At 38.0% G+C, this 24,680-nt stretch overlaps 2 protein-coding genes across 2 annotated transcripts in view; one reads left to right on the forward strand and one right to left on the reverse strand.

Moving 5' to 3' along the window:
* Positions 1-15: 15 nt before the first annotated feature.
* LOC113514018 (uncharacterized protein F54F2.9) lies at positions 16-8,609 on the forward strand. The gene is made up of 8 exons (XM_052901518.1): positions 16-305; positions 509-657; positions 1,008-1,179; positions 1,647-1,873; positions 2,371-2,551; positions 5,230-5,460; positions 6,363-6,512; positions 8,200-8,609. The coding sequence occupies exons 1-8, from the start codon at positions 174-176 to the stop codon at positions 8,335-8,337; spliced, it is 1,380 nt and encodes a 459-aa protein (XP_052757478.1). The 5' UTR covers positions 16-173; the 3' UTR covers positions 8,338-8,609.
* A 91-nt stretch (positions 8,610-8,700) lies between these two features.
* Positions 8,701-24,680, reverse strand: part of LOC113515727 (hemocytin) — a 68,623-nt gene continuing 52,643 nt past the window's right edge. Inside the window, exons 56-74 of the mRNA XM_052901498.1 lie at positions 24,469-24,588; positions 23,351-23,500; positions 21,909-22,067; positions 21,490-21,653; positions 20,707-20,836; positions 20,330-20,416; positions 19,871-20,033; positions 19,359-19,469; positions 18,774-18,992; positions 18,218-18,315; positions 17,623-17,859; positions 17,255-17,374; positions 16,551-16,709; positions 15,918-16,064; positions 15,092-15,305; positions 14,384-14,557; positions 13,215-13,364; positions 11,703-11,882; positions 8,701-8,869 (exon numbers count right to left, since the gene is read on the reverse strand). Coding sequence (XP_052757458.1) covers positions 8,763-8,869; positions 11,703-11,882; positions 13,215-13,364; positions 14,384-14,557; positions 15,092-15,305; positions 15,918-16,064; positions 16,551-16,709; positions 17,255-17,374; positions 17,623-17,859; positions 18,218-18,315; positions 18,774-18,992; positions 19,359-19,469; positions 19,871-20,033; positions 20,330-20,416; positions 20,707-20,836; positions 21,490-21,653; positions 21,909-22,067; positions 23,351-23,500; positions 24,469-24,588 — 2,889 coding nt within the window. The 3' untranslated portion in view covers positions 8,701-8,762. The remainder of the gene's footprint in view (positions 8,870-11,702; positions 11,883-13,214; positions 13,365-14,383; positions 14,558-15,091; positions 15,306-15,917; positions 16,065-16,550; positions 16,710-17,254; positions 17,375-17,622; positions 17,860-18,217; positions 18,316-18,773; positions 18,993-19,358; positions 19,470-19,870; positions 20,034-20,329; positions 20,417-20,706; positions 20,837-21,489; positions 21,654-21,908; positions 22,068-23,350; positions 23,501-24,468; positions 24,589-24,680) is intronic.

Raw genomic sequence — 24,680 nt, forward strand, 5'->3', positions numbered from 1 at the left:
TGTCATTTGCACTACATTCACAATCTTTCAAGACTGCATTTTCGTTTTTCCATGTGTTGCCGGACTTGAATCAGTGCTGAGTTGTCAAAATAAAAATTGTAAAGAATGAAACCACTTATATTTAATATTAAAATTTAAATAAAGTTTTACACTGAAACGATTTGAATTTCAAAATGCGTTACATATTAATTATATTATTTATGTTGACGTGTTCCGCATACGCTTGGGACGATGACGACTTGGAAGTGTTTGATGTAGTTGAAGAAGTAAATCAAAATTTTTATGAATTAATGGGTGTTACACAGGTGAGAGCTTTTTTATTTATTTTTACTCTTATATAATCTCATTGCTGACATAAGTAATTAAAATATTATCTTTTATCCAGATTAATATTAACAGGTTGATTTAATTTTTAAATGAAAAATTTTGAAATCTAGAGTATTATAGTAATATTTACAATTTTATGTAAGGGTTTTTGTTCATATAAACTACACAATCTGTATTGTAGGAAGCTTCATCTTCGGAAATAAAATCTGCATTCAAGAAACTCACTTTGAAGCTGCATCCAGACAAAAACAGTGCACCTGATGCAGATATCCAGTTCAGGAACTTGGTGTCTGTGCATAATATATTGAAGGATCCAGGGAAAAGAGAGAAGTTATTATTGTTTTCCTATAGATATATAACAAGTTAGATGCATTGTGGAGAAACATTAAGTATTTTTTGTATTATGGACAAATATCCAATTTTATATTTATTTTATTCTTCAGTTTTACAGAAACTAAAGATTTTTTTACATAAGTCAACCAGAATTCTGTCTTTTAAGAAGTACAATTTTTTTAAATTTTGCTAGACTACAAGTAGCCTGTTATAGAGCTAATAAATCACTTTGAAACTTATTTCCATTAAATTAGTAATTAGATTATTAAAAATTGTAAATTAAATTATCAATTTATGAATGTTATAAAGTCATATATGGCAAACATATTTAATTGTAATGTTCCTAGGTATAATGAAGTACTCAAGAATGGTCTTCCAAATTGGCGCTCTGCAGTGTACTACTACAGGCATGTTAGAAAAATGGGACTGGCAGAGGGCTCCATTATTCTTTTTATTATCATCACATTTGGGCAGTACGCTGTCGGTTGGGCCGCTTACTTGGAGAAAAGGTTTACTGCTGTAAGTAATTTTAATATGACAACATTCTTACATATATATTTAATTTTTTTTTAGTTCTTACTAGTATTATTGATGAATGAAAGTATGTTTGTAGTCTCTTGACACTTTATTTGATCAAATAAATGAAATTAAATTTGGCATGGAGCCAATTAATATTATATAATAGAAATTCTAGTTATAAAATATAATAACTAAAAAAAATTACTATTTATTAATTTTTTTTTATTATGTATTTAATACTATTTAGATATATGTGTGTAGTAAACCAATGTTAAACAGTGAATAATGAATTGATAAAATAATTATGATTTTATATAAGTTTCTTATTGGGGGAAGCCTATGCCCAGCAGTGGACTGATAATGGCTGAAATGATGATGTTATTTTCTTATAAGAACTCAAATATTATAATAAGCGGTCAATGAAGTTATTAAATTATAATGAATAAATATTGTTTTTTATTCACTAGGAACAAATACTAAACAGCAGAGGAAAGAAACACACAAAAAAGTCAGGTTTTGACACAGGACTAGCGGAGATATTGGAACAGCTTCCTAAGCCTAGCATTAAAGATACACTGCCATTTCAAATACCAAGGTTTATTTGGTGGTCCATTACAGCCATTCCCCGTGGCATTGTAGAGTTAAAGAGAAGAAGGAAAGAGATGGCTGAAGAGGCAAGGCGACAAAAGAAAAGGTAGTTTAACAATAGTTTTTGATACTTGTTGTTGCAACTCTTGAATTGCCAGTTTCATTTTATGTTACATCTATATTGTTGAAAGTATTGTGTTGAATCAGTTGGTTTTATTTGCAGGTGTTCAAATAATATAATTAAATTAATTATACAAATATCTACTTAATACTTATGTTAAGTATGTAGTTAATACATTTTTCTTCATTTCGGGTTTTCAAGGTTGACTTTAAGAAATCTCTTTAAGGGATTAGTGTTGCCTGTGTATATTTTTGTTGTAACCCAATATCTATAAGGGAATGTAGAATAGCATATAAATAAATAAATAAATAAACAGCCTGTTATAAATAATAATTATTAGATATTTTGAGATATAAATTCTTGGATATGGAATTGAATATAAAACTATTTTTTCTTACTTTAAATTTTTTTTAGTGGCATCGTATTTTTAGTTTTTTGTTATTTGTAATTTAACGTTTATAATTTGCTACTTGGATGCGTAGAGAGGAGGAGGAGCAGCAGCGGGCGGAGCGCGAGGCGGCGGCGGCGGCGGCGGCGCGCGCGGCGCGGGCGGCGGGCGGGCCGCGGCGCCGCCGCTGGGCGCCGCCCGCGCTGGAGGGCGGCTGCCTGCTGGACGCGGCTGACGAGCCCGCGCAGGGACCGGTCGCCGTGCCCGTCAGACATGTGAGTCCGCTATAGCTTTGATCCGTATGTGTTAATAGTGAATTGGTATAAAGTCGTCTTCGTGACATCTGTTTCAGTCGCGTTTCTGCCACCGAACAGCTGGAGTCTCGTCATCGTGTTTACATTTAAAAGTGGTATGTGTCAGTAAAATTACTGATATATCCAAGTTCTTATGTGCAAAATGGGAATTTTATTTACTTATTTTTTTATTTTATTCAAACTCAATATGCCATTTTCAACAATTGTTTCACTTCATCAGGAAGTCTTTTAGGAGGCGTAAGGCGATTTGTGTCACAGCTCGCAGAGACCAGAAAAGAAATGTTTTTAAAATAATACTGATATATCTCTCAATATGTAGTATTATAAATTTTTAAACTGCTGTTCAGTTTTATAATATAATAAGTAATAATAACTTTATATAATAGCGTCACGTAATAGCTCTCGCTTACGTCTGCAATCATAAAATAACAATTACTCTAAATATTTTTGTTAATCAATTTGTATTATGACTGTTTTTATCAAATGTCCACAATCATGAAATTATAATAGAAAATTACTACTCTTTAATGAATACAATTACACAGTATAGTGGGGAAAGGGATTGTTAGTAATGGAGACTGAGAATCCCATTGTTAACAATATATCCAACCAAATTGACCTCCTCGCGGTTCCCCTGGAAACTATCATGGTAAATTCCTGATGAATTCATCATGATGGGCTAACTGGCCTGTTTTCATTCTCACCTATCACCCTTCACTGGTGCTCCGCCAGCGTATCCCGTTAGCGCGTGCGGGATTACCATACCATTTTCACGCATAAAAAAAAATTACACAGTATCATATCCCTGTATTATTAAACGACCTCTGTGCGCAGCGGGGAAGACGTTACTCTGCGCAAATGGGGTCCGAGCTCGAGTCCCGGTTGGGTCAAATTAAGACACAATTTTTTTATTTTGGCCAAGTTCTGGATGTGATCTGATTGTGCTCCCAGATGTTCGTTGCCTGGTCCTGTCTCATAACACAGGTTATCCTAGTTTGAGAAACAGGCGATTTGTATGATTATATGACACTTATATAAAATACTAGCTGAGTCGGCAAACGTTGTTTTATCATATACATTATTTCTAGAAGTATACATGAAAATATATCGTACTGCAATTATTATATTCGATTGTCATCTTGCAACCATATTGCGGCATATAAAAATTGCGATTAAACAACAGGGGTTAAACGTAAAAGCGTGAAAATTTGAATTTATATGTATTCTTCAGTGCTAAATCATAATAAACTAAAAACAAAAAAAATGTCAAAAAAATATATTTAGGAGTGGGTCACCCTTATCATTGAGGGGTATAAAAAATAGATGTTGGCCGATTCTCAGACCTACCCAATATGTACACAAAATTTCATACAAATCGGTAAAGCCGTTTCGGAGGTGTTTGGTAACAAACACCGCGACACGAAAATTTTATATATTAGAATTATATATACGAAAATTTACTAAATTTGTTTTATAAATATTATAATAAAGTACAAAAATAATTACGGTGTGATCATAATAATCAGCTTGATAAAACATAATATCCAAAGATTATATCTAATGTACTCACACTCGTGTATTTATATCGGAATAACAAATCAGTCATTGTTACTACTTTTGTTTCCAACCGACTTTGAAAAAGACGAATTTTTTCGGTTCGGTTGTATTTTGATTTTGTTTGTTACCTCAAAACTCTGTCGGTTGTAAATCGATTTAAGATTTGTTTTTATCTGAAAGGACATACTTTCAGATTGGTCTCGTAGAGTTATTATCAAAATCGGTTGAGTATTTTTTTTTTTTTGTTTTTAAATCAAAATAACTGTTTTGCTACAATTGAAATTGGTTTTTTTTTTCATATGATTAAGTGACTAAATCAATAGCATTGTGTTCCACAATTTAGTCATATGAAAATGAATAGCATTTATTGCAAAATATTATATAAAATCCTTTTAATATTATAAATGTAAAAGTTTGTATATTATTTATATCTAAAATAGTACAGAGATAGACTTTCTCCTTTGGTAGAAATCCCTTTAAGGGATAAGTCCGCCTGTGTAAATTTTTGTTACAACCTAATATTTATATTATAAGTGAATGTACAAAAGCATATAAATAAATAAAGGTCATAGGAACTAATTCGCAGGTAAAATCCAGTATTTGGGGTATCGTGGGCGTCACAGTATACTCTGTTATGTCGATGGTACTTTTTTTTTGATGGGTGAAAATGGTATGGTAACCCCGCCTTCGCTAATGGGACACGCTGGCGGGGCACCAGTGAAGGGTGATCGATGAGGATGAAAACAGGCCTGTTAGCCCATCATGATGAATTCATCAGGAATTAATCATGATAGTTTCCAGGGGGAACCGCGAGGAGGTCGACCTGGTTGGATATATTGCTAGCAATGGGATTCTTAGTCTCCATTACTAACAATCCCTTTTCCCCCCAACATTGTGTCGACGGTACTGTTCATGTCTATAGAACATGTATATAGGATCGCCAGCCTGTTTGCCATTCTAAATTGCATAATAAAATATATAAAAATTAGTTTAAGACTTTGTCTATGAATATATCTCATATGAGTGTGTGTCTGTACTGCGATGTATTAATTTTTTTTCGCGTGTTGATTGCCCGTTTATAGACGCAGCCAGTTATCACCGGCGGCCTGTGGACGGACGACGACTTAGCGGAGCTGGTGCGGCTCGTGAAGAAGTACCCGGGCGGCACCGCGGACCGTTGGGAGCGGATCGCGGAGGCCATGTGCCGCAGCGTGCCCGAAGTGACGCATATGGCCGCCAAGCTCAAAGACAACTGTTACAAGATACCCGGCCAGGAGAGTATGGAACCTACCGTGGTGGAACCGGTTAAGAAGGTAATTTTTTTATGAACATGATAAGATTTTTTTTTATTGGATGAAAATGGAATGGTAACCCCGCCTGCGCTAACGGGATACGCTGGCGGGGCACCAGTAAATGGTGATCGATGAGGATGAAAACAGGCCAGTTAGCCCATCATGATGAATTCATCTGGAATTAACCATGATAGTTTTCAGAGGGAACCGCGAGGAGGTCGACCTGGTTGGGTATATTGCTAGCAATGGGATTCTCAGTCTCCATTACTAACAATCCCTTTCCCCCCACATGATAAGGTTGATGCACTTTAGATGTTTGTATATGCTTATTATATTTAGGTTTTTATTTTGCACTATTGCTGCCCACTCACTACTTCCTATGCCACTATGTTAGGTGGACTGGAAGAGATCTCTTTTAGAGATAAGTTCATTTTACTTATATTGTTTCTAATTGATATTTTCACTATCATTTAATGTAATAAAGAATAAGTATTATTATTTAAAAGTTTTCTTGACAGATGGTTTGTTCTAATTTTTAGTACAATGTAATAGTGAGTTTACAGCCTTACAGCAGAGACTTACTGCTCTATCAATTATGGAATTTGCTTATACGTAGATTTGAGATGGAGTAGGTCATACAATTATTTTTTATATTATAATTATTATTTTTTATATTATAATTATTATTTTTTATAAAACAAGCTGACGGCCCACCTGATGGAAAGTGGTAACCGTCGCCTATAGACATGAGCAGTACCATGGACATAACAGAGTATACTGTTGTTTTTTATTCTGGACAATCAACATGTCCAAGTTACGAAATAAAATTATGCTCTTTCTTTTTAATATTTGCTGTATTAAATTGGAGAGAAAAGTATAATTTAAATCTAGACCTGTTATAAATATGGAAGGTTTAATTTCAGGTGAAAACTCGCAAAACAGAAGAGACCAGCGGCGGCAACTGGTCGCAGAGCCAGCAGAAGGCGTTAGAGAGTGCGCTCGCAAAGCACCCCAAGGGCGGTGCCGGAGACAGGTGGCAGAAGATAGCCAATTCAGTGCCAGGGAAGACCAAAGTAAGTTGACTTTGATTCTGTAACTTCTTTTCAATTGTTCCCTCATTGTTAAAGTTTGTGACTCCATCATACCAATGCTTTGTTTCCATGTATTACTGTCGCCTGGTAGTGGATTTGAACACACAAAGCTTAATGATTTTCAAGCGATTTGCAATAGAAAAATTATTTGATTCGTATGATTGTTTTAACCAACTTTAAAAATGGAAAATGTTTTTATTTCAGTTGTATTTTCTTTGTTTGTTATCTAATTACTCTGTCATTTAAATTTGGTAAATTTTTTTTGATGGGTGAAAATGGTATGGTAACCCCGCCTGCGCTAACGGGATACGTCGGCGGAGCACCAGTGAAGGGTGATAGATGAGAATGAAAACAGGCCAGTTAGCCCATCATGATGAATTCATCAGGAATTAAGCATGATAGTTTCCAGGGGGAACCGCGAGGAGGTCGACATGGTTGGGTATAATGCTAGCAATAGGATTTTCAGTCTCCATTACTAACAATCCCTTTCCTCCCCCACTCCGTGAATTGTAAACCGATTTGTAAAATACTTTTTCTATTAGAAAGGATACACTTTCAGATTAATCGCATTATAATTTTATCGAAATCGGGTCAAGAGTTTAATTTTTAAATCAAAATAACAGGATTTGTTTCAAACAATAAAGTCTTTTATGAAACACAATCCTAAATTATTATCTATATGAGCGACAGTTACGTTTCCTGACGAAATTTATTATTCCAAATCATGATTTCGCAGCCACTAAGTGAAGTCATTCGGAAAATTAACGATTGCTTAACATTTGCCACTCTTATAAGCAGGCCACAATTACATAACGGAATTAGTTTCGCATGAAATGGAAATTGTGATCGGATCAATTCCGTCCAATAGTTTTTTTGTCTTTTTAGTTACGTAAATGTGCTCAGAATTGGTATTTTAAATGTTAATTATATTTACATATATTTTTCACTCGCTGGTTTGTCCTTGATTTTGAAGATACAGAACTAGTTTTACGAGTCACTGGCATAAATAACTCCATAGTAACAGTTCACAAAATCAATCGAAATCAAATCGAATCTCTCATAAACTTATTTTAAATAATGAAATGTTTTCTTTTTTTTTTTAATTGCCAATTTCTTTTATACCACTGAGGTGGCAAATAAGCATTCAGACCATTTGATTGTAAATGGTCACTGTAGGATATGGACGCCTGCAAAACTAGGTGTGTTACGTGCACATTGCCGACCCTGAAGAAATCTTAATATACCCTTTTTTAATACAGTATTTTATTTATTTAATAATGATATATATGAATGATATAATGAATGAGGGGTATCATGGGCGAAACAGTATACTCTGTTATGTCCATGGTACTGCTCATGTCTATAGGCGACGGTTACCACTTTCCATCGGGTGGGCCGTCAGCTTGTCTGCCATTCTAAATTGTATAAAAAAAAAGATTTATGAATTTATGCACCGGAAACGGCAGGATGTGTAATAAATGTTTGGAACATTTATTATAATTATCTTATTTTGTATCCATGTTCATATATATAAATGAATTAAAATGAATATTTTTTATGTTTTTGTATTGTTAAGTTTAACAGTTGTGGAGACAAAAAGATTAAATTATTATAAAGTTAAAGTTTCAGTCTCGTTTGTTTACATTTGTTTTTTTTTCTTTCATTCCAGGAGGAATGTATGCAGAGGTGTAAATATTTGTCAGAAATGGTGAAAAAACAGAAGCAGAAAGAAGAAGAGGAACAGAAGGAAGACGAGGCCACAAATCACACTGATACCATAGAAAATGGCGAGGATCTGTCATCATAACAATTTGGATGGTGTAGCCGCCTTGAAGTAATGAATCCAACATGTTACATCGCTGCAAGGATTTCTGATGCTTCAGAATTGTTTTATGCTTATGTTGAAAATAAAGGACCTCGATAAATGATGTTAATATTTAAAGGGAAATATTTAAACTTTGTAATAAGTTATTGAAGACAGGAAATCCGTTGATACGAATTCATGATATAAAGAAAGTCTATATTCTGGATATTGATTCAATTAATTGTATGGTTGTTGATATTGGGTGGCAGAAGAGTTGTTATTTATTTTACTCTATTTCGTATTTTTTTTTCTTAAGTATTGTAACTATACAATAAAACCGGATTGTGATAAATGAAATATAAAACATTTCACGTTAAAATAAAATATGTTTTATTGTCATTTACTTAAAAGCTATAGTTATATGACATTTATTTGCGGCTCGGCTTCTCTGTACCGAACCTTTGGAATATCTCCGGTATCTCGTCGTACGACTCCGGTCTGGAGTTGTATAGTCCGTTCTTGATGCCGGCATACCCTGCAACGATTAACATATATTTTATAGAGGGTCTTAATACGTGATCTGTTAACATGTATATTTTTTTTATACAACTTAGAATGGCAAACAAGCTGACGGCCCACCTGATGGAAAGTGGTAACCGTCGCCTATAGACATGAGTAGTATCATGGACAAAACAGAGTATACTGTTTCGCCCATGACACCCCCATGCGCTGCCATTCCTGAAAACTCAGGTGTTATTCCTTTGTGCTCTGTAAATTCATTGATATATCCCACTCTTCAAACCGAAACACAGAATGCAAACACAACTGCTTCACGGTTGAAACACGAATAGGACAGAGGTACCCAAGCAATCGACTTTTGTACAAAGTCGATTGCTTGGGTACCTCTACTCTACTCTTTATTGCACCATGAATAAAAATATACAATGACAAGTGAATAATTAAAGTGAAATACAGTAACATAAATACAGATTGAAATATACATATAAAGGTACAAAAGGCGGTCTTATCACTAGGGCGATCTCTTACAGACAACCTTTGGTTAAAGGAGAACAGATAGAAGTGGGCAGGTGGCGCAAGAGTGAATTAATAATTTTTCGTGCATAAAATACATTTATGCACGAAAAACGATTTACTATTTTATACGAATAAAGTTATTGTAAAAATTATGCTCTTAGATTAATATAGATAGTGTCTCAATATAAATGTTTACCATTTTACCAGATGGATTACCAGAGGGAGACTTTGTACAAAAGTCGATTGCTTGGGTACCTCTGTCCCATTCGTGTTTCTACCGTGAAGCAGTTGTGTTTGCATGGCTGTGTTTCGATATGAAGGGTGGGATATGGCGTGAGTTTACAGGGTACAGAGGAATAACGTCTGAGTCCTCAGGAATAGCAACGCATGGGAGGTATCATGGGCGAAACAATATACTCTGTTATGTCTATGGTACTGCTTGTGTCTATAGGCGACGGTTACCACTTTCCATTAGGTGGGCCGTCAGCTTGTTTGCCATTCTAAGTTGTATAAAAAAAAAATGTTTCGAGAAAAGTGGGCCAATATTTTCATACAATTTTGCGTGATAAATAGTTGAGTGATTCTTTTTATAACTTCTATATGTATTTTGTCTTTTATTTATGCGTATTTTTAATACGTAAACACTCATTTTATTTATTAAATAATACGTCAAGATACATTTTATGTGTAAATATATAGAACACTTATAAAAAAAAAGCTAATTAGACAATTAGTTGACAAAAAGTCGATCCGTTTTTAAGACTCGAGGCTGTATCTATATAATCTAAGATTATGCTTAATAATTATTAAACTGTTTTTGTATACAAGATAAATGTCAATTTATTCTTTTTTCGATGGGTGACAGTCATTAATTGAATGACAAGGGAATTAATTTTATACAAAGATTTTGTTATTCCCTGTTCTTAGATTCTATATTAGACCATGAATCTAGCACATAAGACGAGGAATCTAATAAGTGTAACCGATGATTTTGATGACGAATGTAAGACTAACTTATGAAAGATATTACATATTCAATTAACAAATGGTCGATTATGGTTTTTAGATATAAATGTTGATTTTGATAAGGGATACAAAAGAAAATAAAATATATATCTAATATGGAAGGTTGGGGGAAAGGGATTGTTAGCAATGGAGTTTGACAGCCCCATTACTAGCAATATACCCTATCAGGTTGACCTCCACGTGGTTCCCCCTGGAAACCATCGTGAACAATTCTTGTTTAATTCGTCACTGATATCCTGCGCTATCGGGATACGCTGGCGGAGCACCAGGGAAGGATGATAGGTGAGGATGAATGCAGAATGTTGGCCTACCATGATGAATTCGACAAGAATTAACCATGATGGTTTTCAGGGGGAAACCGTGTGGAGGTAGACCTGAGAGGGTATATTGCTAGCAATGGGGCTATTACACCTTATTAACAATCCCCCCCCCCGGCGTTATTAATTAGTCCTGGATGATCAGTTTCAGTTCAGCGAGTCTACCATGAAATGAAATTCCGCACTCAATTTCGTGTTTTTGTTTATACCAAAATCGGACCAATAAATGGAGTTTAACATTTCGTTCATCGTACATCCTATCATAAAAGTCCAAAGGAATAATATTTTAACACTTTTAATATTTCTAAACGGTATGTATTATGTAATTTTAAGATCAAATTTGTGTTTCGTTTGGCTTCGAAATTTCGGAAAACACTTCATGGTACACCCTTTGTACACTCTAGGTTCGTTGCACCCGTCCGTGTGGCCTAACTTCAGGCTGCAGCTGAAAATCAGTGCTTTGTTTTTAAGCAAAACTATCACTGAGCTGTAGCCTATTTGGGTCGCTGCGACACACACGGTGAAAACATATTTTCGTATTTTATCTTTTGTTGTATATTTTAAAAAGTGTTAATAATTTAATTGTATGTTCATTTGTTAATTTACGTGTATCATAAATGGCTCAAATATCTATCTATCTATCTATGTTTTTTTTTATACAACTTAGAATGGCAAACAAGCTGACGGCCCACCTGATGTAAAGTGGCAACCGTCGCCTATAGACATGAGCAGTACCATGGACATAACAGAGTATACTGTTTCGCCCATGATACTCCCCATGCGTTGCCATTCCTGAGGACTCAGGTGTTATTCCTCTGTACCCAGTAAATTCACGCCATATCCCACTCTTCAAACCGAAACACAGCCATGCAAACACAACTGCTTTACGGTTGAAACACGAATGGGACAGAGGTACCCAAGCAATCGACTTTTGTACAAAGTCTCAGTAGTGTATCAGTAGTGTAGTGTAGTGTAGTGTAGTGTAGTTACCTGCAGTGGTGGTGGCGGGCCACTGCGCGATCTGCGCGCCGCAGCGGCGGCAGGCGCAGCGGTCAGGCGAGGCGACGGAGTGCTGCAGCTGCACGCCGTCCTCGCACGCCAGCTGCACCACGAGCCGCGAGTACGCCGCCACCTGGCAGCACTCGCACGCCGAGTCGTGGCTGCCCGTCTCTGTACACCGAACACGGCTCGTTGACAAATACCATCGCAAACTATTCATTCACTGACGACGTTTAGTACACTTATTAATTATCTAGACTGTAAGTAATTCAATTTTCGTTAACTATATGATGTGGTAGCTTTTTATCAGCTTATTGTTGTCATATATAATTAATAAGTTACTTTAGCTGTAAACTTCCCTTAAAAAAATATAAATATATGGTATACTAAATATATACATATGTACAAATGCACATCTTCAGTATTTATTATTGTTTCAACCGTTAACTGTCCACTGCTGGACATAAGCCTTCCCCCATAAGGGGAGTTTTGCCAGTAGTCGCCACGCTTGGCAGGCGGGTTAGCAACCGCGAGTCGTAAAAGACAATTAAGGGAGGGAGAGGAATAGGCAGCAGCGTCCCTCTTAAAACATCTCTAAAAGCCTTTATTATATTAAACATTTTATTATTATTGAAGAATTTCACGAACTAACTTAACTGATATTTTTTATACCTACAGATAATGTATGAGATGAAGAAGAATATAGACTATTTTTTATGCCGGTCAGTGTACATATCCCGGTCATGCGGATGAAATAGCGGTTAATAGGTAGTAAATGATAACTCAGGCTGTGAAATAAGCTCTCTGCCGAGGTTTTCCCTAAAGACTCCAGTATGGGGTTCTTCAAAAAGAGCATATTAAGTTTTTTTCAAAGTCTGCGACGAGCGCGTGGCACGCCTAGTATTGCAGGCGAGGAAAAAGGGATTGTTAGTAATGGAGTCTAACAGCCTCATAACTAGCAATACACCTATCAGGTCGGACATCCACGCGGTTCCCCTGGAAACCCTCGTGGTTAATTCTTACGGAATTCTTCACGATGGGCTAACTGACCTGTTTTCGTCCTCATCTATCATGTTTCCCTGGTATCACGCCAGCGTATACCGATAGCGCAGGCGGAAGTACCATTCCATTATCATCCATTGAATTGTTGGTCTAAATGACCTGTTTTCATCCTCACCTATCATGTTTCCCTGGTATATCGATAGCGCAGGCGGGAATACCATTACATTCATTAAAAAAAGGTATTGCAGGCAATCTATACGCTACAGTGACCGTTTACCGTCAGACGGGTTTTAAGCATGTTTGTCACTAAATAAATAAAAATGAATAATAATATCGTAGCCGGCGAGCGTGTATGAAAAGATTGATGAATGTGGAAGAAACGAAAGAGGTTTGTTTGAATCGAAGCATTTGGCGTTCCATTTTTTCTGCCTACCCTAATGGGAAACAGGCGTGACAGGTATGTATATATATATATATATATATATATATATATGAACTGACTATTGTTGAAGATGGTGCCCGAGTCGCATGTCCCGCGGCACTCCTTGAAGCCGGACAGCGGGTGCTTGTTGATGCACAGGCCGTGCGGGCCGTGCAGCCGGATCAGGCCCACAGATTCCTTCGCGGGGATTGGTTCCGGCACACATTTACCTGGACCACATGTTATTAATCAATACATCTAGTATTTTTTTAGAAGTATAAGTGATATCCAATAATATAGGGCTTGCTGTGTTGGTTCAAACATATAGCAAAGATGATCAAGTGGAATAAAATGATGTAAAAAGATGAAGGTATCAGGAATGTGAACAGATTTTTTTTACAAATAGATATAATTTACTTGCATTACTTACAGCACACAAATTACAACAGACACAAATATACATAAATAAAAAGCGAGATAAGAGAAATAAATAAAATAAAAATATATAAAAGTCAAGTAATTTTTTTTTTATTTTGTGCGTATGCCATAATAATATATACAAAATGGTCACAACTCAGTTTATTGCTTCGCCCTTAAAAGAGCAAAACACTGCTATTCTGTTGTGGCCAAAAGAATAAGGTAACAATAAAATAATACTACCAGATTATCTATACAGTAAATAGCAATATGACAGTTTATCTAGCAGACAAATGGAACAGAAAGATAACTTGCTGGAATATCTAAGTTTTGCCTCTCAATTAACAATTTATTTTTAAATTAATTTTGAAGCTAGACTTAGTGGCGATTAATTTGGTATTTCACATTTTTAATGAATCATTTTGGTATTTTACCTATTGTTTATGATTTTTGCTTATCACAAAGGGGGGAAAGTAAATAGTATAGCGAAATTTGCGATTCTAAAACAAGTTTCTGTAAGAGTCACAACTCTAAAGTGACTGCAAGAGGGGATGAAAATTGTTAGTAATGAATAGAGTTTAGCAATCCTATTAGTCCATAGCAATACAATATACCTTTGTCAGGTCGAGTTCCAAACGGTTGACCTGGAAACCATAGTGATAAAATCCTTGTGAATTCATTATGAAAAGAGAATTGACTACATTCTCACCTATCAGTCTCTCATTGGTATATCGCCAGCGTATACCGATAGAACAAACGGAGTTACACTTTGCCATAAAGACTTTGGAGTCACAGATGTTACCGTGCTATCTAGGATATACATATGTCATACTGAGTGCGTGCGGCTTCTCAACGCAGATCTGGCAGCAGGTAGAGTTGACCAGGTCCTCGGGGGCGCAGGCCGACACGTCGGGGCAGGCTTCGCGCGCCACGGTTACCGACAGCTCGTCGCCGGATTGGTCGCATGAGTACGTCGTGCACTTGTCCTCCGACTGCCAGCTCTCACCTGTAATACGTGTGTCATCTTGGTGTTATCGCGGTATGATACAGAGATACGTAGCAGAGAACGAAGTTGCTAGTACATGGTACGTGTGTAAATGCACAAATTTTTATTAGCCACACAAATTGTCTGGATACAAGTAAATCGTGTCTTTATTCTACTTTCCATTTAACAGCATTTTAAATATAAACATATTGCACAAGTCGTTTTTTTAATATCTGGTCGTGCATAAAAAGAGGGCACTTTTAACTGTTACTGTTCACGAGCGGGTAGAAATAGTTTGAATTTATAACGCAAACATAAAAGCTTATTCAAACTACAATACATCGATTTTACAGGTTTGTGTCATTTTCTTATTAAATTTTCTATTCTTGATTATAAATCACTGCAAGAGCAAGTTTATAGCAGGATATTTTTTAAAACTTCACAAATGTAATTGGAAATCCACCCACTCCCAAATTACATGGTGTCCGAGTGGAACCTCACAGCGGATAAAGCGAGTATTAAAGCTTATACAGTTGAGGGCGCATCCACACTGACCGGGTTTCCGTAGACGGTCACCGTCGATGCAGGCGGTGGCAACGCATTGTCCGCAGCAGACAGCGCTGCCGGCGGCGGGCGGCTGGTACGTGCGGCCGCGCTGGCACTCGCGGGAGCAGTGCTGCACGCTGCCCGCTTGCACCAGCTTGCCCTCCTCGTCACGCGAGCATGTAACATTCTTGCACGGGTCCGACGTTGGCCATGTCTCGTTCTCCTAAAAGTTCATTATAAGAGTACTAACTTAAGAATAGAGTTTGCAGTAGGATCTTAAAAAGAGCGGATTCGCTGTGAATCATTGCGGGCGCATTCATAAAAATGAAGGACTTATAATAATGAGCAGATGATGTAAATTTTGATACGTAAGATCCGGATCAGCCGTAATAAGATTCAGAAAATGATAGAAGACAAACTACATTCTCTACCGGACTTTGAAAGAGAAATACAAATGTATATATATTAGGGAATAAGCAGACACGCAGCTACAGATCCCCTCTCTCGTTCTTTCCCCCGTAATCAAATGAAACAAATATCCACTACGATTGGAAGAGGGTTAGAATGCAGTACATGATCGGCAGTCACCTTGACCTCAACTGTCACCCTTGGCCATCAATATTGCCTTGCTATCTCGCCAGATCTACCAGTGTCCGTGGCTTATCAGCATGGACTGCTGTTACCACCGAGCTAGACTTCGTATACGGTGCGGGAGGTAACTGCAGATTCGTTCCGGATTTTGACTTCGTAGTGTTCCTTCTCCTAGATGGATTGCAGACCAGTGCTAACGACGTTCATTTCGCTGTCAATATATGAATATAGGGTAGGTACAGACCTTGTAGACTTTGTCGCCTACTTTACAGGCGACGGGCTCGTACTTAGGGCAACACTTGCCGGGCTCTCTCTGTTCCTGTAGCACGTACAGTTTCTTCATCGTTTCTGAGACCTCCGAACACGTCTCATTTGTGCATTGCACTTGGAGCTGTAAATAGAATTATAAATGATATACATGACAGAATCATGTCTGTAATCACATGGAAGGATTGGACCAAAACATAATGTTTCACTTATGATGCCGACCACTACACACCTTTTGTATGATGAATAGGTTCGATTTTTGGTAAGAAAACTTGCACAATGATGATACGAATAAAGAAAGAGTAAGTATCAATGCAGCCCCGGCATAGATTGGGCTACACCTTTCTTTTCCGTGTATGTCATAAGGGGCGACTAAGAGAATTTAATAGTTGAGAAATTGGCAGCAACGTCCCTCTTAAAACATCATCAAAATTTAACTGAGGTTGCTAACCCGCTTGCCAAGCGTAGTAACTACTGTAAAATTTCCCAAGGGGGAAGGCTATGTTCAGCAGTAAACAGGTTTATATGATGATAATATGATGAACTATAAAGTAAGTATATATTTACGCTGACGAAAAATAAATGATAAAAAAGTTGTGATGTAACGTACGGTGCCATTAACGTCGACACAGGTGTAGTTGGTGCAGAAGTCGTTGGAGGTCCACTTTTCACCGATGGCCCTCTCGCGGCCGTCCACCACGCAAGCCACCGGCCGGCACTTCCCGCAGCACTCTTCGCTGCCTTCCTCCGCTGGGAAGTACTTCCAGCCCTAACATTACGAAAGAAAATTAAAAGCCATGTTTGCATTAAAACTCTTTTAAAAATGTACAAAACAGTAAAATTGTGTAGGAGAATTTTTCTTTCAATTCAAAGTACCCATATCAAATACAAGGTATACTGTAATAAAGATGTAACGTTTGAGGAAGCGAATAGATATTAGGGAGTCAATAGATACTGGTGATATTAGAAATAAAAACCAATTACTGAAATGAAATAATACTTCTTTCGATTGATTTTTTGTATTATGATGGTAGTACAAAGTACTTCACTACAATTTATGTTAGATTTTGAATTAAAAAGAGATAAGCCATCGAAAAGAATATATGAGAGAGATGACGGCAAATTCAGTCAGCGCAGGCAATCGGTACCGTAGCGCTGCACAATGGCGAGCATACCTAGCTGACTGTTGCCATTGAATTGAATTTGGACTACCAAAACCTTGGCTACTATTTTAGGCAATTATTGAGAGGCTAAAATTTTAGTTGGAGAAAGTAAAAGATTAACAAGTATATGATAAGAAAATGATAGACTCACAGCTTGGCAGTCGGTGTCGCAGCGCTGCACAGTGGTCACCTTGTCCAGCTTGCCGTCCTCCACCTCTACGCACGCGTACGACTCGCACGGGTTGTACGGAGACGTCCAGTTTTCGCCAACCTGCCATGTAAAGGTAGTATAATGGTTAATTAGCAACGTTATAAAAGTTACATACTATAAGTGACGGTTACCACCTTCCATCAGGTGGGCTGTCAGCTTGTTTGCCATTCTAAATTGTATGAAAAAAAAAATTATATACTCAATGTGTCCAATACAGTTGGCATCCCGCCGTATTTACCCGTATCTAACAGCGAGGACGGGACGCCTGAACAAATGTAGCTCCAAGTTTAAAAAAGAAAAGAGCATACCCTGTAGATGTCGTCCCCGTGGCGGCAGGCGACGGGCGCGGCGCGCGGGCAGCAGGCGAACGGCACCGCCTGCGCCTCCCACACCAGCTGCGCGTCCGCCGGCAGCGCCGCGCACGACAGCTCCGAGCACGTCGCCTGGGGCCTGCCCTCCCCGCCGCCACCGCCGCCGCTCACACTCTCGCCGCTTGCCGCGCAACGGCACGAGCGGCACGGACCGTCCAGCCACACCGCGTCCACCTGCAATTACATATTATTTTAAATTGCTGAAAATACAATGGTTATATCTGCTCGTGCTATTGTATCTACTATACTAGAAGGTGAGGATGAAGTCATGTCAGTCTATCATCGTCATGAATTTCTCAGAAACTCTTCATTATGGTTTCCAGAAGTACCATATCTATAATATTGCAATACGTGTCCCCATCTGCTAGGCCCTTATTACTAACAACTCTCTCCCCCAAAACATGTAATAACCTTCTATTATATTTATTAATAAATACTTTTATAAGTAAATATTTTTTTAACAACTACTAAGGATAATTAAATAAAAGACATGCAATAAATTTATAAACAGATTGATTATGAAAAAACTTACGTCTTTCAAAATAACTTCAGGCGTTTTACGTGGTTTCTCGCCACCTTTGGCAGCAGCCTCCCACTCTAAACTTACTACGCATTTATCGGTAGGTAGCTCTGAAATAAAAAAAAAATATATACATTTAGTTTTATATATTGTAATCAATCCTACCTAGATGTATTTTTATTATTTATTTAAAAAAATTCATTAGAATATTGGATTTTGTAATGTGAGATTTAAACGAGATATTTTCCTTTACTTTATTTTAACAACCCATTAACATTTCACTATTGAGCTTGGGGTTTCTCCCATAAGTACATAGTTTATCATCAACACGCTAAGTTGGGTTTGATATAAGATTTATATTCTGACTTTTCCTTCTTCTGCGAAGGTGTATTTTGCTGTATTCCTGTAGTTACATCTTAAGGACCTATTGAAAATCAAAAGCATTACTGCATACATTGTATCTATACTTGATCTATTAGCAGGTTAAAAACTTCTCATCATTTGGCAAGAACCTAAGCCATATAAGTATACCAGTCGTATATCTTGGCATATTTTAAAAGGTACCAACCACACTTGTACTCGGGGCAGCATTTGCCTGGCACGTTGGTGGTGGTAAGGTTGTGGAACTGCGGACAGTCGGGTTTCTGGGGACAGGTCTCCGGGCGGCACGTGAACTGCACGCGGGGGCAGCAGCCCGACGAGTCCACCAGCCGCTCCATGCCCGGCTCGATGATGTCCACTTCGTTATCGCTCGGGATTGGCTCGCACTCGCTGGCTGGCTTACATTCTGTCATAAGACCAGAGGGCTTATTATGAGCGCTTAAAAGTTTACCAGTTTATAGATTAAATGGAATTGCCCTGAAAATTGGCTCTAAAAGCATAGACAAAATAGAGTAGCTTTTAGTTATGAGGCCGAAACCCGATAAGAGGGAGATCGTGTATAACTTGTTTAAGGAGTTACTCTTCTGTCGCTAAACGAGTTGCTTGAATGCTGTATTCTTATTTGAAGAGTGATATGGTAGTACAGTTCTCGCTTGGGATCGGTTCACACGTTCGCCGACAAGCTTATTCTTTATGACCAGAGGGAAACTTTGAGGATATTAAATAAATTTAGTCCCAAACTAAGTAATGATTCAGGAACTAATTTACTTACCGCAAGCGAATTCTTTGCATCCCTTCGGCGTAGTCTTCTGTTTTAATATTTGCCCAAATCCACACTCCATTTTCTTTGGTTCTTCGCACGTCGTTTCTATTGGTTTAGGTACTGAAATTATATTTAATTTCATAATATAATCACCATAGAAATCTCTTTAATTCCTATGCATGTTTCTTATAATAAGTTTTTGATATATTTGCTAGCGATGGAGCTGGTAATTCTCAGCACTAACAATTCCTTTCCCCTAGCATTAGATGTCAGTATGGAGGTAGTATGAGAGGTCGTGAGCAGAAAATTATAAACTATTTAACTTAAAACTATATTATTTCCAAATACCTTTAATAAAATCAAGTCTTATCACCATTTTTTCTTTATCATTCCTTGATCAATCACATCTATTTCTTCATCTGTCAATCTCTTTCATTCACCATATTTATTCTTATTTCCATTTCTTTCACTCATCTTCTAGAAATATTTATAAGGACATGTACATAGTTGCTTGTGCTTACCGCAGACGTACTGCTTGCAGCAAGCTCCAGGCTTAGTGGGCTGTGCGATGAGATCCTCCCTGTCGCCGCAGACGGGCGTGCTGCAGGTCTGCGTCTGGCACGACACGTGCGCCTCGTTGCTGCCCTCCACTTTGCTGCACGTGCACTTCTTGCACGCGTTCTCCTGAATACGAGTAGAAAAATGTGTTAATAGGGGTTTGTTGCTTACAATCTAGATATGCTTTTAGTTCTGGCTATAACATTGCTGTGTGGTCTCTGCATAGAATGGACCACTCCTTATTTTCCCATGGGTGTCGTTTGAGAGATTGCTTAGCGATAAGGTCGCCTTTTGTGTCACTTGTCATTAAAATTTAGATAGATAGATTTACTGCATTTATTTTTTTTTTCTTGGTGTAATAAAGTGTAAAATAAATAAATAATTAATTTTACGTGAAAAAGTGTAGTGAATTATTCACTCACCTGCCATTCGTCACCAGCATAGTGCTCCTTCTTCGCATCACACGGGAAGCACTTATTTGGTTCTATACATGTGTTGTTCACTCGTACCTGGGGAACAAACAAACATATAATACTGGCAATTATTGCCACTAGCTGGACAATAGAGGTTTTAAAACCTCAACTTGTGCTTTGATAAAAAAAAAAAAATAAGATCCAAGATCTGCATTGTAAATAGAGCGCATTCGGCTAAATTATTCACTCATTTTAAATCATCCAATAACTTTTTTAAAATAAAATTATAAAGTACAGTTCTATCAACAACTTGGTTATAGATAGTTCGTATTTATATGTCTAATGTATGAGTATCATAATTTCATTGAATAAATCGTTTTACTGACCAGTCCCTCTGGACAGAAGCAGCCCTCGACGGGTTGTGCCTTGCATTTCTTCGGGTCTTTACTTAGCTCGTCATTGTTTTCACAAGTTCGTTCGCAGTCCACACACGGCCGGTACACTAGAGGTTTGGAACTGCAAAATATTTATTCACATTATGTATATATGTATATTACTTTATATTTATGTATATTATAATCATTATTCCCGTGGGTGTCGTAAGAGTCGACTAAGGGAGGGCGAAGGATGGGCAGCAGCGTCCCTCTTAAAACACCTCTAAAAGCCTAACTGCGGTTGCCAATCTGCCTACCAAGCATGGCAACTACTGGCAAAACCCCCCAAGGAGGAGGCTTATGTTCAGCAGTGGACTGTTAACGTCTGATGGTACTGATGATGACGGTGATTATGATCATCATTTTATGTTATTTATGTATGTATTATTTATTTTGTATAAGTACACATTATTAGGTGTTTCTTTCTTTACCTATCCCAAGATTGACTAGTAAAGATTGCTACTAGCATTAACTCCGCGTTTTGTACCTTATTTTATTTTGGTCAATAAAGTTTTTTTTAAGTAAGATATCGAGCTATTCCTAAACTATAGACGACGGTTACAATGTTCCATCAAGTGGGCTATCAGCTTATTTTTTTATAAGTTTAAGGTTCTGATAAATAGAGTCATGTCTTTGCGATTTGATACGGGTGGCATGGCGTTTAATATATTTGCTGCTAGTGCTCTCACATGGGATATGGGGATGGGATGTGTGGTAGGTGGAGCGTGTCCTCACCAGTTGTACGGGCAGAGCGTGTCCCGCCAGTGCAGGCAGACGCCCTGGCGGCGGCAGGCGGCCGCGTACCGCTCCAGTGTCGCACACGCGTCGCTCGAGTTCAGCGCGCACTGTTCCTCTTCACACGACTCCACGTATGTCTGCGGATCCACTAGCGCGTGGCACTGAAAACATTTATATTATTTACATACATACATACAGATCTGTCACGTCTGACTCCCATTAGGGTAGGCAGAAATAATGGAACGCCAAATGCTTCGATTCAAACAAACCTCTTTCGCTTCTTTTTATATTATTTATTAAGTTTTTTATTGGATAAAATTGGAATGGTAGCTCCGTTTGCGCTATTGGTTTACGCTGATGCGGCTGATGAATAGAGTAGTAGAGATAGATTTATAGCAGTTGGATGGCATTCTCACCTCTCCGAACAAGGCAGCATTGTAGAGGCTGTAGCAGGGATTGTTGTCGGGCGGCGGCGGCACGCAGGCGGGCGGCGGCGGCGGCGCGCCGCACGCTTCCTGCGCCGGGATGTCCAGCGCCTCCAGTGCCTCGGGCTTCGCCTGCCAGCTCTTGCCGTACTGGACAAAACAGTTCTCACTATATTATTTATTTATTTATTCATTAGTACAAATATGTGTACATGGCGGACTTAATGCTAAAAGCATTCTCTCCCAGTCAACCATAGGGAAGTGTCAGAATACTCGAATGCGGTACTGCTAATTATTGATATACATAAATACTAAAATTACATATATAAACGAATAAATATGTATAAATAACAAATATACTTACACATATATGATATATACTGTATTATATACGAAATTGAGAATAATATAAAGCACTTACTGCTCGGATAAAGTAAAAAAGTAAACGTGAACGTTTTTTTTAAAAGACGGTTTAGTCGGTAGTCTCTTAATGGCATCAGGAAGCGCGTTCCAGAGTCGTGAAGGATGTGGGGAATAAATGTCTTACTAAACTAGATTTTATCTTAAGGAAGCCCATATCACTGGTTATTTGATTATGGATATGGTAATAGCAGTGATTCATCTTTGAACGTTGGCAGTCATACACATACTAATGGTAGCGGATTTAAAAAAAACAGGGCAAGGGATGGGCAGCAGCGTCCCTCTTGAGACATCTCTAAAAGCCTACCTGCGGTTGCCAACCCGCCTGTCAAGCGTGGCAACTACTGGCAAAACTACCTTTATGGGGAAGGTTTATGTCCAGTAGTGGACAGTTAACGGCTAAAATATATGTTGCTCACTATATTATGATAAACTGAGTAGGTCACGATCATCGGCAACATATTACAGTCCCTGTACTGGAGCTTATACTCTCGTAGTATCCTTCGATCAGTAAAAGAAGTAAATTAGCATTGTCACGCTGATTAAGTGGCGTGTCTATATTGCATCTCAATAACAACAAATGTCTGGCCTTCAAATAGTAAAGATATTGCTAATACTGAAAAGATTCTTGAAATTAATCCAGGGGAATGTAGACGAATGCCTTTGACTAATCCATTAGGAATTGGGAGGAAGGATTGTTAATAATGCGGACTATCAGTCCCACCGCTAGCAATGTACCCTAACAGGTCGACCTCCACGTGGTTCCTCCTGGAAACCATCGTGCTGAATTCCTGGCGTATTCTTCACGGTGGACTAACTGACCTGCTTTCATCGTCACCTATTATCCTTCACTGGTGCCTCGCTGGCGTATACCATTAGCGCAGGCGGGGTTACCATTCCATTGTCTTCCAAAAAAATCCATTAGGAATTATAGTCGTGAGCATTATTTTTATATATGTATTCAGCAGTGGTCATTGACAACTGAAATGAAGATCATGAATTACGGTAGGTACCTCATCAAAGTCCTCTGTGACGGTACCGTTGCTGGTGACCAGCGTGACCTCCTGGCCGCCGCAGACGCCGCACAGGCCCTCGGTGCGGTTGCTGTATATGTACGATGGCACATTCACTGTGAACTCCATCTTCGATAGTAGCACGCTAACCTAGTAACACAGTTGACCAGTTTAGATGTATGTATAACACTAGATCTCAATACTCCACTTCAATTTGTTTGCAGGTTTTTGTATCAAATTTACATACATACATATCTGTCACGCCTGTCTCTCATTAGGGTAGGCAGAAACAATGGAACGCCAAATGCTTCGATTCAAACAAACCTCTTTCGCTTTTTCCACATTCATAAATCTTTTCATACACGCTCGCCGGCTACGGGTACTTTTAATTTGGCCCTTCTTCAGCACGTCGCCTATTTGGTCAACATACGTCCGTCTAGGGCGGCCCCTACCGACATCTCCATTCATTCATTGCTTATTAATTTAAATTTACTGTAACAGATTTATAATCGTGACTGGACATGCGATACGGAGAGAGATATGAACGCTATATTTTCAAGATGGTATTAAATATAAACTAAAGTTAAATAATGACTCCCAAAATTGAAAAGGATTATTTATGCAACTTAGAATGGCAAACAAGGTGACAGTTCACCTGATAAAAAGTGGTAACCGTCGCCTATAGACATGAGCAGTACCATGGACATAATAGAGTATACTGTTTCGTCCATGATACCTCCTATGCGTTGTCATTCCTGAGGACTCAGGTGTTATTCCTCTGTACCCTGTAAATTCACTGCCATATCCTACCATTTAAACCGAAACACAGCCATGCAAACACAACTGCTTCATAGTAGAAATACGAATAGTACAAAGGTGCCCAAGCAAACGACTTTTGTACAAAGTCTCCCACTGGATGATCGGAATTCGCACGCAGCTGACATAGTCCAAAGTTGTATTTCACAAAAATACTTTTATTATAAAACAATTTTAATTATCTTTACTGTAGATGAAGATGTAATTACAAAATGCGTTTTGATTCGCCCTATCATATGCCGTTTATTATAAATCACAATTAAGTTTAAGCACATGTAACACTTAACTCTTTTATGACATACCTCAACATGTGCTTCAGTCAATAGCAACGTGATGTCTTGCCCGTTGACCAGGGTCGCGGTCACCCAGTCCTTTTTCAATGGAAACTTGAACTGCGGGGTCTTGTCGACTGTCAGTTGCAACTAGAAAATGTAACTTATGTTAAATTAAAGAGTGTCACAACCCATGTGGTGAATTGTGGACTATATTTAATTCAGTTTTATTCAGTCGTTTA

Source organism: Galleria mellonella, unplaced genomic scaffold, assembly GCF_026898425.1.
Source record: "Galleria mellonella isolate WM207_F2 unplaced genomic scaffold, CSIRO_AGI_GalMel_v1 utg78, whole genome shotgun sequence".
NCBI classification, from domain to species: domain Eukaryota; kingdom Metazoa; phylum Arthropoda; class Insecta; order Lepidoptera; family Pyralidae; genus Galleria; species Galleria mellonella.

Excerpts from the sequence above, each read along its gene's own strand:
- LOC113514018 (XM_052901518.1), top strand. The coding sequence starts at position 174 with ATGCGTTACATATTAATTATATTATTTATGTTGACGTGTTCCGCATAC. Across the intron at positions 2,552-5,229 it reads TCGCCGTGCCCGTCAGACAT|ACGCAGCCAGTTATCACCGG; the intron begins GTGAGTCCGCTA and ends GCCCGTTTATAG. Across the intron at positions 5,461-6,362 it reads TGGTGGAACCGGTTAAGAAG|GTGAAAACTCGCAAAACAGA; the intron begins GTAATTTTTTTA and ends GTTTAATTTCAG.